Source organism: Tachyglossus aculeatus, chromosome 20 (assembly GCF_015852505.1).
Source record: "Tachyglossus aculeatus isolate mTacAcu1 chromosome 20, mTacAcu1.pri, whole genome shotgun sequence".
Lineage (NCBI taxonomy): Eukaryota > Metazoa > Chordata > Mammalia > Monotremata > Tachyglossidae > Tachyglossus > Tachyglossus aculeatus.
Genome location: NC_052085.1, coordinates 1272933 through 1285028, shown reverse-complemented (window position 1 = coordinate 1285028; position 12096 = coordinate 1272933). Strand labels below are relative to the sequence as shown.

At 42.7% G+C, this 12096-nt stretch overlaps 1 protein-coding gene across 1 annotated transcript in view; it reads left to right on the top strand.

Annotated features, from left to right (window-relative positions):
- The first annotated feature begins 388 nt into the window (after positions 1 to 388).
- Positions 389 to 12096, top strand: part of SACS (sacsin molecular chaperone) — a 28345-nt gene continuing 16637 nt past the window's right edge. Inside the window, exons 1-6 of the mRNA XM_038762048.1 lie at positions 389 to 530; positions 4841 to 4931; positions 6838 to 6923; positions 7785 to 7896; positions 8204 to 8350; positions 10115 to 11597. Of these exons, the coding sequence (XP_038617976.1) occupies positions 7881 to 7896; positions 8204 to 8350; positions 10115 to 11597 (1646 nt within the window). The 5' untranslated portion in view covers positions 389 to 530; positions 4841 to 4931; positions 6838 to 6923; positions 7785 to 7880. The remainder of the gene's footprint in view (positions 531 to 4840; positions 4932 to 6837; positions 6924 to 7784; positions 7897 to 8203; positions 8351 to 10114; positions 11598 to 12096) is intronic.

Here is a 12096-nt window from a genome sequence, read left to right as displayed (position 1 = left end):
ATAGTTAAGCGCTTAACAAATACCATCATTATTTATTTAATAATAATAATAATAATGGTGATGGCATTTATTAAGCGCTTACTATGTGCAAAGCACTGTTGTAAGCGCTGGGGGATATGAGGTGATCAGGTTGTCCCACGGGGGGCTCCCAGTCAATCCCCATTTTACAGATGAGGTAACTGAGGCACATAGAAGTTAAGTGACTTGCCCAAGGTCACACAGCTGACAACTGGCAAAGCCGTGACCACCGACTCCAAAGCCCGGGCTCTTTCCACTGAGCCACGCTGCTTCTCTCCATCCATAAATATTATTATTTGTTATTTTCCGGGAGCGCACGCGCGGCCCCAGCCCTGACGGCTTGGTTTCTGTCCCCGGGCAGGTCGGTGCGGGTGACCGTCCTCCACGGCGGCCTGGGCTGCAGGACCTACCAGTTGGCGCCCACCTCCGCCGTCGGCGCGGTGAAGGAGCTCCTCCACGCCGAGACCCGCTTCCCCCGCGGCGAGCAGCGGCTGTGGCACCGCAACAGGGAGGTAAGAGGCGGGGACGGCCGGGCGCGGCCCAGGATCCACGGCCCCCATGCCAGGGGGCGGCTGGACACGCGGGGCGGCTGGCCTGGGCTAGGCCACCCCGTCCAGACCTCACCGATGGAGGGATGGGGACGGTTGAGACGTTTATATATGTTTGTACATATTTATTACTCTATTTATTTTACTTGTACATATCTATTCTATTCTACTTTATTTTGTTAGTGTGTTTGGTTTTGTTCTCCGTCTCCCCCTTTTAGACTGTGAGCCCACTGTTGGGTAGGGACTGTCTCTATATGTTGCCAGTTTGCACTTCCCAAGCACTTAGTACAGTGCTCTGCACATAGTAAGCGCTCAATAAATACGATTGATGATCATCATCATCATATGTCATCATATATATTATATATAATATATTATTATATATTATTATTATATAATAATATATAATATTATATATTATTATATTATATATTTTATATATTATGTTATTTATTATATTATTATATGTTATATTATTATTATTATTGTAATGATGATGATGATGATGATTTATCAAACACTCTGCTCCCCCTCCCTATTGCCCCCACTCGCTCCCCCTGCCCTACCCCACTCCCTGCCCCACAGCAGTTGTGTGTGTATATATGGACATAATTCTATTTATTTTATTAATCAATCGTATTTATTGAGCGCTTACTATGTGCAGAGCACTGTACTAAGCATCATTGTACTATGATGTACTATTTATTTTATTAATGATGTGTATGTATCTATAATTCCATTTCTATCGCTGCTTTTGATGCCTGTTTACTTGTCTTGATGTCTACCCCCACCCCCTTCTAGACTGTGAGCCATTTGTGGGTTAGGGATTGTCTCTGTTGCTGAATTGTACTTTCCAAGCGCTTAAGTACAGTGCTCTGCACACAGTAAGCGCTCAGAAAATACGACTGAATGAATGGGGTATTATTGGAGAAACACAGTTGGCTGTAGGATTGGAGAAGCAGCGTGGCTCAGTGGAAAGAGCCCGGGCTTTGGAGTCAGAGGTCATGGGTTCCAATCCCGGCTCTGCCAATTGTCAGCTGTGTGATTAACTTCTCTGTGCCTCAGTTACCTCAGCTGTAAAATGGGGATGAAGACTGTGAGCCCCCCGTGGGACAACCTGATCACCTTGTAACCTCCCCAGCGCTTTGAACTGTGCTTGGCACATAGTAAGTGCTTAATAAATGCCATCATTATTATTATTATTATTATTACCCCAGCACTTAGAACAGCGCTTGGCACATAGTAAAGCGCTTAACAAGTACCATCATTGTCATCATCATTCATCCAGGAGCAATTCAGGGATTCCTTGAGTCAGAAAGACTTTTTTTAAAAAATTGTATTTGTCAGGCACTTACTGTGTGCCAGGCACTGTTCTAGGTACAGTCTAGGTGTTTTAGATCCTTGGGATAGATACAAAGTTTTATGAGAAGCAGCATGGCATAGTGGCTAGGGCCCGGCCCTGGGAGTCAGATGGGCATGGGTTCTAATCCTGGATCCGCCACTTGTCTGCCGGGTGGCCTTGGGTGAGTCACTTCACTTCTCTGTGCCTCAGTGACCCCATCTGTAAATGGGGTTTGAAGCTGGGAGCCCTCTGTGGGACGGATTGTGTCCCACCCGATTGGCTTGTATCCACCCCAGTGCTTAGTCCAGTGCCTGGCATATAGTAAGCACTTAACAAATACCACAACTATTATTATTATTTTTACTGTTATTAATGAGGTTGGACACAGTCCCTGTCCCACATGGGGTTCACAGTCTTAACCCCCATTTTACCGAGAAGGTCACTGAGGCATAGAAAAGTGATTTGCCTAAGGTCACACCGCAGATAAGTGACAGAGCGGGGATTGGAAGCAGGTCCTTCTGATTCCCAGGCCCACGCTTTTCACTAGGCCGCACTGCTTCTTAGCAAAATGTTTGAAATATCATTTTGGAGTAACTATTATGGTGGCTCAGTGGGATTTTAAATGGTCAATCAACGGCATTTAATGAGGACTTACTGTACCCTCTGTACTTGGAAGAGTACAACTGAGTTGGTAGACTCATTCCTTGCCCAAATGATTTTACCCTAACTTCTTATGTGAGCTTGAAACCAGGAAACAATGGTCACTTTTTTCCTTCTTCCAAAGTTTCCCATGCTGGATGTAAAACTTCAGTAGGAACTGTGGTATTTGATAAGTACTTAACGTGTGCCAAACAATGTACTAAATGCTAGGATAGATACAAGGTAATCAGTTCGGACATAGTCCTCCTCTCAAGTAGGAGGGAGAACAGGTGTTAAATCCACATTTAAATGTGAGGAAACCGAGGCACACAGCAAGCGAGTGGTGGAGCCGGGATTAGAACCCGGTTCCTCTGACTCCCATGCCTGTGCTCTTTCCTCTAAGGCTGCCCTGCTTCTCTGAGACACTTTGCAGAGTTCCTATTACTTAGGAATTTTTGTTGTTGTAAATATAATATTGTTGGTGACTTGTCATGAATTCTGTTTATGGAATTCCAAAAAAAACTCCCTGCCTTTCTCTGATATGGTAGTTCACCCTTCCAGGAGTAGTTTACCTTTAACCTCTCTCTGCCCTATTTTCCAGAGGGCAAAACTGCAGCACAGATTTCAAGTGTGTCTGATCTGATGTCACCTGATGGCTGTTTATGTTTACAGCATCTATATTTGCAATAATTTTTTTATTCCATCTGACTATATACCACCTCCCTACACATTCCTGTTCCTTCTGGGAATGAAGTAATGTGGCATTCTACTTGCTAACTACTCTGAAGTTATTGGTTGTTGGGTTTTTTTCCCACTGTTGTCCATTTACTGGACTCAAATAAACTGATAAAGTATTTTGGCCCTTAGAATAATTCTCAAATCATCATGTTAATTCTGAGAATTGGGGAACTAAAGAGGTGAAACATTTAATTTTAGCAGTTTATGGGGTAATACTGGTTAATAGAATTATAAATCACATCTTGGTTTTATTCTCTCCAGATCACGGGTTAGTAAATGGAAATCATTTTCAGATTGTACAGCTAAATCTGTAAATCTGCATTGGGGCAGAGTTATGGGTAAATGTCTGTTAAGATGATTTAATAGAAAATGAATTTCCCTCTCCTCTCTCTCAGTTCCCGATTGACAGCCATGCTCACCCGTGCCAGACATTTTGTAGTGAACAGGCATGTCTGGATAGTTTTTCTTGTCCTTTTTGGTTGGCCTCATCATCCTTAGTGTGACTGTGTAATCTGTACATCTATTTACAGAGATGCTGACACTCTGCCTTTTTCCACTATTGATTTTATAAGTGTGGTCAGTTCTTCCGTGCTACGGAAAATCACACGATAATACGTTTACCGTGATCAGCACCGTGCATTCAGCACTTAGCCCTTTCTTCAACATTGCGTCGTGCTCCATCCAGATAAACACGCGCTATCCGAAGAACACTCCTTACTTCCGCCCCTCAGCACTGAGTCCAGAATCTCTGAGAGAACTGAATAGTCGAATACATATTTATTTGGTATTATGAAATCTTGAAAATCAAATTCTTTTTTTAGTAAAAATTAACAACAAAATTATTTTTGCTTGGGTATCGGAAGCAATAATAAATATTTAGAAAGCAAATTAACTGTTCCATTTGGCTATTGGCTACATTAAAGTTCAGCCTGAAATTATATTTTTTGATTAGGGAATTTTCTTTTACAGGCCCCTGCCTTAAAATAATGAAGATGTTTGTGCTTTTCTTTCTGCATGTTTTAATATGCCCTGCCTTTCTTTGGAGAAAAATTCCCATTTCCTAGTATTGTTTTTAGACCTATTCTGTGAAAAGCGACATGAACGCTATTGTCTGAAGACTGATATGTAGGGCATTGCAGAAGAGATCACTAAAAGTTCATAGCCATTGAATAATTTTGCCCACATATGAAAACCGAATACCATTTTATGTAGCAAAAATAAAATGATTTTCTCAACTTGAATAAAAACAAAATTGAAATATATATCAGAAAAAACTGAAAGCTGGGTGCCTAGTTTGGGATTAAGCAAAATTAGATAATATGTGCAGTATTTTGTATTTTAGAATTTAAAACTACTAATACCCAGCATTTGACTATCAAGCCCACATAAAGAAAACGTAAACCATGGTTGTTAGAATAGTTGCTTCTCCACATTAAGAAACTATTAAACACATAGATTTTCATATATTTGAACATATAGAGTCTAAAGCTGCATTCCAGTAAAAAAAATTATTTCATTTGCGCTAGACATTGGTTTTCTTCTTTTTTCTTTTCAGTTGCCAGATTGGACCAAGGTTGGGGACCTCCTGAATTCTGATAGTTGTGATATTTTTCTAAATCTTCAATCAAAAGGCCTAAAAGGAGGAGGTATTCTGACTTTATTTGTAGAATGTTGTAGCCTTGCAAAATCGCCTCCCAACAAAAAATGGGATGAGAGGACGTTAAGCGGAAAAAGAGATTAGCAATGATGGATGGATAAGGAGTCTAGTTAAGGGAACCTGCTTGGAGTAGAGAAGAGAGTTCCTCAGTCCGGTGGTGGAGTTGGGAGCTGATTAAATATGTTAATCTAAAATAATAGAAAATTAGTGTCAAGTTTTTTGTTTTTGTTTTTTTTACCCCACCACAATCCAATGCTTATCTATCTTTCTCCTTACCATCGGCTTTAAAGCACTCAATCACCCCCTCCTACCTTACCTCACTGCTCAACTATTACAACCCAGCCCTCACACTGCGCTCCTCTAATAGTAACCTGCCTATTGTACCACAGTGTTGTCTGTCTCACTGCCGACTTCTTGCCCGCGTCCTCCCTCTGGACTGGAACGCCTTCCCTCTTCATATCCAGCAGACAATTACTCTCGCCACCATCAAAGCCTTACTGAAGGCACATTCCTCCAAGAGCCCTTCCCTGATTAAGCCATTTCCTCTTCTCTCATTCCCTTTTGTGTCGCCCTTGCAATTGGATTGTTCATTTTATTCACCCCTTCCACGGCACTTGTGTACATATCCATAATTTTTTTTTTTTACATTTAATGTCTGTCTCCCCCTCCTGACTATAAGATTGGTGTGGGCAGGGAACATGTTTACCAGCTCTGTTATATTGTTATATTTTACTCTCCCAAATACTTAGTACAGTGCTCTGCACAAAGTTCACTAAGTATACTTGATTAATTTCAAGCACTTGGGTGCGTACACCTTGAAGAAAGTCTCACCTTGTAGGGCTGATAGATTATCTTGCTCCAGTCCTTCCCAGCCAGACATAATTTTCTGGCAAAGCGAAAGGGAGTCTTTCTCCCACCTCCAGCCGTTCCATCAGTGAGGCAATCCACATTCCAGTTCCCCATTTGAGGGAGGAGAAATAAATCCTTCCCGGTAATCCTGGAGTGAAATAGGGAACTGGTCAGGTGAGTAAGAGGTGGGCCCCAAAGAACCTCACTCTTTATTTTATTCCGAGGAATATTCGAGTAGCTATGTTGGATGCTATTATTGTGTCCTGGGGTGAAATAGGGAACTGGTCGAGTAAGAGGTGGGCCCCAGAGAACCTCAGTCTTTATTTTATGCCGAGGAATATTCGAGTAGCCAAGTTGGATGCTATTATTGTGTAGCCTTCCTTCAGAATATAGTTCAGTCGTTGGTCTGGTAGAAAGAGCACTGCTCTGGGAACCAGGAAAACTGGGTTTAAATCCTGGTTCTGGCTCCTGGGGCCGTGACCTCAGAGGTCCAGTTTTCTGACTGAAGAGCCACCTTCAGTGGGGTCCAAAAGGTGGACAGGTCCAGCATGACTCTTGAAAAAAGCTGGCTATTGTGGATGGGGAAGGCCGTGGTGCCTAGCGAGGTAACCACCTGCTGATCCTTGGCGGCTGTTTCAGCCCCCAATGGATCTTGCACCTACAGCACCTTTGCATGTCCCTCTCAGTGTGCTGCTCCCTTGACTACACAATTGACAGGGATGAGAGTACGAATGGTGAAAGGCCCAGTCTTTTACAAGCAGTGTAATCCGTTCCTTTGCACAGGGTCTCTCAGTCCCGAGGTCTCTCATGTCAGACTCTTCATTTTCACATGGGGAATGTGTGATAAATCTGTTTTATGATTCCATTATACCACACTTGTCCTGATTAAGTCAAATGTTAGTGGTTCTCAAGGTGAATCTACGTAAGTCACATTTCATTTGCAATGGGGCAGTGATAATAGCATAAAATAATTACAAAACCAAGGTTTTAACATTGAAGTTGATGCATTAATGAACTCATCCGCCTTTAAACTTTTACGTTTTTAGGCCGATTTGGTCAAACGACTCCACCACTTGTTGATTTTCTTAAAGATATTTTAAGAAGGTATCCAGAAGGAGGGCAGATTCTTAAGGTACCGAATTCATTGTACTTGCTTATATATGTTTTGTTCACTAAAAATTGAAGTAGTACAGTCCTGTTTAACATCTGAAAATTTGTTTCAAATTGGGTGCAGTAGGACGAGAGCTGGTCTGCCGCAACGTATGGTGAATGGCCGGGGTAGCTAGTTGTAGGTTGTGCTTCCCATTCCTCCTTGCTTCCCACGAGAAGCAGCGTGGCTCAGTGGAAAAAGCCCGGGCTTTGGAGTCAGAGGTCATGGGTTCAAATCCCGGCTCCACCACTCGTCAGCTGTGTGACTTTGGGCAAGTCACTTAACTTCTCTGGGCCTCAGTTCCCTCATCTGTAAAATGGGGACGAAGGCTGTGAGCCCCACGTGGGACAACCTGATCACCTTGTAAATTCCCCATCGCTTAGAACAGTACTCTGCACATAGTAAGTGCTTAATAAATGCCAATATTATTATTATTGTTATTATTATTGCTTTGCCTTCCTCAAAGGAGCAGAGTGTCTCTGGGTGGTGAACTCTCCAGCCGAACATGAGGAGACTGCTAAAAGTAGTCTAATTCCGGGTATTAGAAGCACTTGGACCAATGGATTGGCAGTTGGGATGAAGAGGAAAGGGGTGGACGTGGACAGTGTTGTGGAGGAAAATCTGGCAGGATCTAGCGACGGATTAAGTCCTATCAAAAGGCGGGAAGGGGAAATAAATATAAGTGAAACCCAAAGTGATTTAACATTTTGGGAGAAAAGCTGGGTTGGGGAACTTGTTGCAACTATTGGCTAAAATGAGATCCTTGGATTATCCGCAAACATTATTGAACATCATTGGGGGGTTAAATGATGTTAGGAAATATATTTTTTATAATTTTTTTAGGAGTTAATTCAGAATGCAGAAGATGCGGGGGCCACAGAAGTTAAATTTTTGTATGATGAGACTAAATATGGAACAGAAACTCTTTGGTCCAAAGACATGGAACAATATCAGGGTAAGTAACCAATCGTAAAGGTCAAATTTTATCCTTGTTTGTATTTTTAAATTGTTTACTCTTTCTTGGTTTCCCCTGAAGAGACCAGTGCTTCCCACACATCCAAAATCTGGTTAGAATCGATGGCTCTTAACGAACTTGGCTCTCTTCTTTCATTCTGCCCTGTCCCCATGTGCACATTTCCTTGTGTCCGTTGCCGTTCTTCTTAAAGGTGTCAGTCAAAGCTTTCAGGAATTTACGGGAACCTTGAGTTACGGTAATTGTCACCATGACTAACTATCTCCCCTGTATATCTTGAATTTTCTAGGGTCGGCACTTTATGTGTATAACAATGCAGTTTTTACCCCTGAGGACTGGCACGGTATTCAAGAAATAGCAAGGAGCAGGAAGAAAGATGATCCTCTAAAAGTTGGAAGATTTGGAATTGGGTTTAATTCTGTCTATCATATTACAGGTATTGTATAGGGCTTCTTAATTTTGATATTTAGAATTGTTTTAGCCCTAACCCTAGTCTTTGAGTTTTGCTAATTTGTCTCCGGTGCATTCTGGCATTGTGAGAAACCCCGATTGAATTGGGTAGTTAATCCATTTCCTGATTTGAAAAGTTGAAATGACATTGTTCCAATGTAATTGAAGTGATCAGTAAAGTATTTAACCTCACTTTATCAAATGTCAGTTATCTAAACTGATTGTTCTGGTATCTACAGAGAAATACCTGCTACAAATATATGCACATGGCCCAATCCTCCCCTGATCCGGGAACGGTTTCTTCAACTCAGCTTCTTTTGCAAGTTGAATTATTTTATGAAACTCAAGAAGAATTTATGGGGAGAAGAAGGTTAGAACCTGAAAATTGCCACGTAAGGTCTAGTGCCAGGCTAGTATTCTATATCCGGTAGAGGCACCAAAGAATTCTCGGAGGAGAGTTATGTTAGCTACCATCCTTGATATCCTTCATTACGACTAGGCATAAACTGAGCGTCCAGCAACCCTAACTTGTCTCTTTGCGGATTTCCTTTTGTGAGTTTGTGGAAACACAACTGGCCAGAAGCACAATGCTGTAGGCAATGGGATGTGGAGGAAGAGAATAACAGAGTACTGTTAATCTGGACTTTCACCTAAACATCTGTTTTGCAGTTAGGCATTTAATAAAGCAGAAAAGAAGTTTTCAGGCTGAAGAGACAGCAAACCAGCAGAGCAGCACAAGTCTAGTTGAGATTCATTCAGTTGTATTTATTGAGCACTTACTGTGTGTAGAGCACTGTGCTGTGCGCTTAGAGGAGTACAATACAGCAATAAACAGACACATTCCCTCCCCACGATGAGCTTACAGTCTAGAGGTATCCAAGCAAGTGGCCCTTTGAAGCTGAAGTTTCCCCTTTTCAGCTGACAGGCAGGGATGAGATATTAACCTTCGTTTTGATAGAATATTTTGTATTACCATTTAAATCTGTATCTTACCAATTCCATTTAAAATGTGGATTGATGTCTGTAGTGCTGCCCCAAGCAAAGATTGATGTTCTTAAAAATCCCGAGCCTCAAACTGTGATTCACCTCCCCTTTTAAGAGGAAGGAAAACTCTGGCTTTAAGTTCAGATTGATGCTAGGGCCCTCTCAATGTGTTTCTGCTTGGGAATCTCGAAATCCCTGGGAAACACAAGGATTTAGAGGTACATGAAGGATTTAGAGGTACAAGAAACATGGGGTGCCTATCAAAAAAAGTGGATTTGCTCCAAAGATCCCTGGAATGGAAGCTTTGTCAAAATCTCCTCTTCTTGGACAGTTCCATTTTTTCATATCCTTATCCCTAGTTTTCACACCTCTCTTCCATGAGAGGAGGGGAAGAGAAGAAGGAAGGGTACTGTACTCAGGTCTATTGCCCATTTTTCAGAGACACCAACTGAGGCGTCTACTAAGACGCCCACTATCACAAACTAAGACAAGTTTATGTCTTGCCAGAATTAAACAGCTGGTTAGTGCCAGATCATGGGACCAGAATTTAGGTCTTCTGAAATGGAATTTGTTTCCTTAGTATAGAGGCATTTTGTAGTTTGTATTTCCCATCAGTATATACTTCCACTATTAGGGAACTCTGATTTTAGAGCCACTATTATGTTATTGAAGTAATTTATTTGCAGTCGCTTTGACTAGAGTTATTAGGTGTCTGAATAGCCCTTTTGTTTGGAGTTTTTCACATGTGTTGGATCTTGTTTTACAGATGTTCCTTGTATCTTCAGTGGTGATCAGATCGGAATATTAGATCCCCACCAAGTCCTTTTTGGCCCCCAAGAATCAGGACAGTGTTGGAATCTAAAGGCAGACAGCAAAGAAATCAATGAACTTGCAGACCAATTTTCTCCATTCATTGGCATTTTTGGAAGCACCAAGGAAACCTTTAAAAAGGGCAGTTTTCCTGGGACATTTTTTCGCTTTCCTCTTCGCCTACAACCTTCCCAGCTGAGTAGTAACCTGTACAACAAGCAGAAGGTTCTGGAGCTCTTTGAATCTTTCAGAGCAGATGCAGATACAGTGCTTCTCTTCCTGAAGAGCGTGCAGGATATCTCATTACACGTCAGGGAGGCTGATGGAACGGAGAGATTGGTGTTTAGAGTAACAGCAAGTGAGAACAAGGGTCTGAAACACGAGAGACCCAATTCTATCAAGATCTTAGGAACCGCTATAAGTAACTACTGTAAGAAGGTTCCAAGCAACAGCATAACGTGTGTGACCTATCATATAAACATAGCGTTAGAAGATGAGAGTACGAAAGATGCCCAGAAAACCTCTTGGTTGGTGTGCAACAGCGTGGGTGGTCGAGGAATATGCAATGAACTCGATTGCCTGGCTGACGACTTGAAATTTATTCCAACCATTGGCATAGCCATGCCCCTGTCCAGCAGCGAAGAAGAAAAAGGAGCAGCGTCTGATTTCTCAGGGAAGGCTTTCTGTTTTCTACCTTTACCTCCCGGGGAAGAAAGCCAAACCGGTCTCCCGGTTCACATCAGTGGATTCTTTGGACTCACTGACAACAGGAGGAGTATCAAGTGGCGAGAGTTGGATCAGTGGCGGGATCCGTCGGCGGTATGGAATGAGCTCCTGGTCACCCATGTTGTCCCCAGAGTCTATGCCACGCTCATCTTGGACTCGGTCAAACGGCTGGAGACTGAAAGAAACTCAGACTTCCCCTGGTCTGTGGAGGTTATCTATAAACTCTGGCCCGACCTGAACAAAGTCCGCGTCCATTGGCAGCCGGTTCTAGAACCTCTGTTCAAGGAGCTCTTCCAGCACGCCGTTCTCTATTCCGCCGGTAAGCACTGGGTCAAATTGGAGCAGGCCTACTTCTCAGAACTGGATGACAGTTTGGAAAGCACAAAAGCTGTGCTTAACTACCTCCAGAGCTCAGGGAAACAGGTGGTCAGAGTACCCGCCAACGTGGCAAGCGCACTCCAGCTGGCTGCCTGTGGTGCCAAGCCTGTGAAGAAGGTGACCCCCGCTTTGGTGCGGCAGGTGCTAAGGAAATCGGGGCCCGCTGGCGGTGCTGACGAAAAGATTCACCTCTTAGAGTTTGTACTCTCTGACGAGACTTACAGTGAACTTCTTGGATTGGAGCTTCTACCCTTGCAAAATGGAAGTTTTATTCCCTTTTCTTCATCTGTAGCCGAGCAAGATGCAGTTTACATCACCTCTGAAGATTATCCAAGGTACAATTTACACTCTTGCGCCATTTCTTATATTCCAGAGGGGTCTTCTCCCTCGAGAAACCCTTTCACTATCGGTTGCATATTTGTTGCTCAAGTAGACCACGTATATTTTTTATTGCAGGGAAAGGGACGCACAAAAGTTATAATTATGGTTTCACAGATGGTTGATGAATGCTTTGGTAGCCTATTTCAGTTATTTAAAGCTAAAGAAAATAACCTGGATTCGAATGACCCATATTCTTTGGGAATGCTGAGGTAGTGGGATACTGCAGTAGCAGGGCACTTGCTATCATGTGTCTGAGTCTACCGGGGTAAGTCCGAGTTAGTTCAGCTTCTTGACTTGGACTTTTGGGGTCTTTATTTGCTTTTAGATCATCTAACTGGTGAAATTCCATTTTGATGTCATCCGTCACTGTACTAAGTCCTTGGGAGAGTACAATATAACAATAAACAGACACATTCCATGCCCACGGTGACTTTACAGTGTAGAGGAGAGCTT